Here is a 4,449-nt window from a genome sequence, read left to right as displayed (position 1 = left end):
AAAATGGCCTCTTTCGGCGTAGTTTTAGTTTGGGACGAAAGTACATTTTTTACTTTCAGTTGACTTTCGGTTTCAGACGAAACCAGAAATTCAGTTTCGGTCGGCCTCTACACAAAACTCAAACTCACGGTTTATTCGCACGCACACACTAATACATGTACAGCCCTTTGTCAATCCACTGCTGTATGAAGACATCCTCACGTCGCATTGAGTCATGCGGGTTCTTTGACCATACTTCAACACCCTGGTCAGTGCGAGGACTGGTTCAGGTATCACTCGTCACTGATGTTAGCCGTGGCAGGGAATTTAACTTAACTCGTTTGTGGTCTTAAGGTAGCACATGAACCACCGTGCCACCTTGACGCTTCTGATGATCATGCAGATGATGACGCTGATAATTATGCCGACAATGATTTGGCTGATAACGCCGATGATGACGACGCTGATGATTATGATTCCGCTGATGACGATGAGGATGATGCCGATGTGGATGATGCTGGCGAAGCTGCCGATGCTTATGACGATGATCCCGATGACGATGATGCCGATTCGTGGTGAGCCGTGCCATGTCCTGCTGCTGCGTGTGTCGTGGCTACGCACCAGGCATTCAGTCCCTGCTGCTTGAGAATCAACTTGGCGCAGGCGACGGACTTCGTGATGTTGTCTCCAAGGAGCTCTGTGAACAACAGCGACAATGTTTAGAAGGAGCAGCAGAGCGGTGGCAGAGATGCAGAGAGTGGCACCGCTGAGCTCCTGGGTTCCAACGCGGGTGTTAGGTGCTGATGCTGATTACACCGGCAATTTTCAGTTTCATGTATTAGTGTTCTGCCTCACGGCAGGGTTTTGCCTCACGGCAGATGGGGTGGGGGTGTATGTACACAGAAATTTCCTGTTTTTGATGCTAAGTTTGGTCACGTGACCAGGAAGTTGCAATTTAAGATTCCCGCTCAACCACGCGGGCGCCGGCCATTACACACGTAATTCAAGATGGCGGCACACATCACGTCCCAGTGAAGCCAGCCGCAACTGTTCATTGTGGGAGCTTAAGAAGCATTGTCTGTAAGTTCGTTTATGTTCTTATAATATTGGCAATGCTGTTATAATGTTAGAATGATCGTTATAATGATGTAAATGCCTTTATAATGATGTTAAATTGTTATGATAAATACGAGGCCTAGTTAACAACGAAGCCTGCAACTTTTCCTATTGTGAATGTTACTTGTAATTTAATAAGTCGAGTCAAACTTGTACCCAAGTAACTATATTGCGATCCTGAGAGCGAGGATGACGAAATATCTCTTCCACAATTTAGTGTTGTGTAATACTGTACATTTGGGGTGCAGTGTGATGAATACACGATGTGCCTTTATGTAACACAGCCGCTTATGCTCTTGTATAGTTATTCAGTGGTAATGTAGGGGCCTGGTCCAATCCAGGGTCTATTGTTGAGAAACATGTTATCTAAGACAATGTTCTGATGCTGTGGTGTTCATTCATTATGTTGGTGTTTCCTGGTTATAACAGATGCCGTATCTGTGCTGTTTTCTCACCAGTTTTACCTCGTTAAAATCAATAAATGACGTTTTGGAGTCGGATGTTCACCCTGGCTCTGAGGGTTTATTGGACGCGAGGTTATCTACTCAGCTATCGGTGCAACGCAGTGCACAGCCGAGACAATTAGGTATGACCCTGTGAGCCATTCTGCTCTTGACTCGGGTGCAACCGCAACAAACAAAAACATGAACGAGAAACATCTTAAAGTGACGACACGCAACAGAAAAATCCAGGAAAAAAACAGCAAAGTCTTCCAAATCTGCTTTCAGATTTGCTCTATCACATCTCATTTTTATGCTATCGGCATACCCATTTTAATTTATTTTACCAGAAATTAACTCTGTCACTAATGATTGCAAGTTGTTGCGAGTCAGTAACTGCTTTAGTGTTAAAATATGGTGCTGTATTTTTAGGATAGTGTGTTTATAATATCATTTTATGTAGATGTGATAGACAAAAACTGATGCCAGATTTGGAATCAGCACCCCAAAATTACCTTAAACCCGTTGGAATACCTTATGCCAGAAAAAGTCTGTTGACCATTGTAATGAAGACAATGACGAGTACAATGGCAATGATGACGATTATGATGACGGTAATGAAGACAATGGCGATGACGATTATGATGACGGTAATGAAGACAATGGCAATGATGACGATTATGATGACGGTAATGAAGACAATGGCGATGACGACGACTGAAGGAGGACGTCACCGGAGCACTTGACTTGGCACGCGTTGTGCCCATTGGTGCCGTTGTCGCACCACCAGTTGCTGTTGATCTGGAAGATGCCGTAGTCGGTGGAGTCGTTGGAGTTGACGTGTGTTTTTTTCGTGTTCCGGCTGCTCTCGGCCTCAGCCAAACACACCCCTGGGCACCAAACACAAACATCACCCCCGCCACGCAAAGCCTTTAGCAGATCAGCAGCGCCTGCGAGGTGCGGCACCGTGGCACACGAGGGAGTGGGTGGCCTGCACCACGCCCGGCCGCCTTTGTCTCCACAGTGGCGATGTTTAAACACCGCGCCAGTACTCATTTGAGGTTGAGTCGACCTAGGGGAGAACCAGGACCGGTTCAGATAACCACCAGTGGTGTTGGCCACGAGCGGGAATCGAACTCAGGTCGTCGGATTCGTAGCGCAGCGTAGTGCTAACCGCCACACCGCGCTCACCACCACCGCCGCCAGCGACTGAACCACAACATCCTCCCAGGGGTGAGCTTCCACACAGCGCTTGGGAGAGACCCGCTGCCCCGTGTCACGCACGGACTGCGGGCGACCGTCTGATCTCTGATCTGGTTCGCTGCGAAATCTGGCCGTGAGAGTATCTCTCTAACTCACCCGTGGTGAGCGAGTGGGTGGGCGAGTGGGTGGGTGAGCGAGTGGGTGGGTGAGCGAGCGAGTGGGTGAATGGCTGGGTGACGCCTGTATATGTGGAGTTTGCGTGTCTCGCTCTCTCCCCGTTGTCGAGAGGAGTTTTCTCCGGGGTCCTTCGGGTTCCCCTCCACGTTTAGAATCAACATCACGTGTTTAGAGTATTTCGCTGCCATAAATGTACACACAATAAGCCACTTCGTTCAACTATCATCTGTGGGCAGGTCGCTTCTGAAAAAGAGCTACATATCTCAGTCGGCCTTAGCTGGTAAAATTAATATCATAGTTTAGTTTATAAATTGGCCCGTGAATAGTTCCACGAATAGTGGCGACTGAGCAAGACAAAGCACTTCAATGATCACAACGTATTTGCTGCTAATTAATCAACGCATTTACATTGAAAAGGCATAATTATTCAATGGTGCTGGCACACTGCATTGTGGGCCCTTCAATTACCATCGCAGTCGATAACCATCCCAATTAGTTACCACCCAATCAATGACCATCTCAATCAATTAGCATCTCGTTAAGTCACCATCTGGATGATTTACCGTCCCACACAATTACCATCTCAACCAAACGAATGCAAATGCCCGACGGAACGTGCAAAAGTGAGGCCGAAAACAAAGAGACACTGGTGGCGGATTGAACAAAAAAAAACCTGGGATTTTGATGGCGACCGTCAGAACAGCAGCAACAACAACCACCACAAAACAACCCCAGATCCTCGATCAACGCCCGTCTCTGGCTCGGAATGTTGGTAGTGGAGGTGTGTGGGTGAAGCTCTCACAGTCGCCCAGGCTGGCTGTCTCCACTCCCATGTCGCGCAGGGCCTTCGCGAGCTCGCATCGTGCGAACACTTTGGCACGCGTGCAGGGGACGACGCAGAGAGACGCCGCCAGCACGAACATCGCGAACGAGCGAAGCGACATCGCGAGAGATTTTTTTCGTTTTCTCCACCACGGTCGCTCCCCGCTCTCGTTCTGCCTCTCGCTGTTCAGCCCGCACCCGGCTTTTATAGCCCCCCACCACCGCAGCTCGCACCCCCGCAACTGCTCGCCTCGCAGCGAGATAACGATCACGCTTCTCACAAGACAAGTCGTGGCTTGCGTGTGGGCGTGCGGGACGAGCGGTGGTGCAGTGGTTAGCGCTGCACTGCGCTACGAACCCTGGTGACCCGAGTTCAGGTTTCTAGCTCACGGCCACCAACCCAGTGATGATTATCTCAAATCGGCCCCGTGGCCTCCCTCTAGGACGACTCAGTCTGAAACGAGTACCTGGTGCGATGCGTAAAACATCGCCACTGGGGAGACAAAGGCGGGCGAGCGCGGTGGTGGCCACCCACCCCTTCGGCTGCCAAGTCGTCGCCCATAGTTGGTCGTTAACAGCACTTGCCCCAAAATTCTGTTGACGTAATACACTGTAAAAACGAGACTGGGGTTAATTAATGTTTAGTAAATATATAAGAGTAGCCTATACATAAAAATAATGACTATGTGTAGTTTGGAATCACATTGAGCTG

The 4,449-nt window shown here is 49.0% G+C and overlaps 1 protein-coding gene across 1 annotated transcript; it reads right to left on the bottom strand.

Annotated features, from left to right (window-relative positions):
- Positions 1-306: 306 nt before the first annotated feature.
- Positions 307-3,859, bottom strand: LOC121852893 (lysozyme C-1/C-2-like). The gene is made up of 4 exons (XM_042346778.1): positions 3,718-3,859; positions 2,270-2,425; positions 601-676; positions 307-514 (listed from the first exon to the last, which is right to left on the bottom strand). The coding sequence occupies exons 1-4, from the start codon at positions 3,857-3,859 to the stop codon at positions 307-309; spliced, it is 582 nt and encodes a 193-aa protein (XP_042202712.1).
- Between the last annotated feature and the right edge of the window lie 590 nt (positions 3,860-4,449).

Source organism: Callorhinchus milii, unplaced genomic scaffold, assembly GCF_018977255.1.
Source record: "Callorhinchus milii isolate IMCB2004 unplaced genomic scaffold, IMCB_Cmil_1.0 Scaffold1695, whole genome shotgun sequence".
Classification (NCBI taxonomy): domain Eukaryota; kingdom Metazoa; phylum Chordata; class Chondrichthyes; order Chimaeriformes; family Callorhinchidae; genus Callorhinchus; species Callorhinchus milii.
This window is presented reverse-complemented; position numbering and strand designations above follow the sequence as displayed.

What these genes read in the sequence shown, in the direction of transcription:
- LOC121852893 (XM_042346778.1), bottom strand. Translation starts at nt 3,859, where the DNA reads ATGTCGCTTCGCTCGTTCGCGATGTTCGTGCTGGCGGCGTCTCTCTGC. An exon ending in GACAGCCAGCCTGGGCGACT is followed by an intron (nt 2,426 to 3,717) that starts GTGAGAGCTTCA and finishes TTTGGTGCCCAG; the next exon opens with GGGTGTGTTTGGCTGAGGCC. An exon ending in CAGCAGGGACTGAATGCCTG is followed by an intron (nt 515 to 600) that starts GTGCGTAGCCAC and finishes CATCGTCATAAG; the next exon opens with CATCGGCAGCTTCGCCAGCA.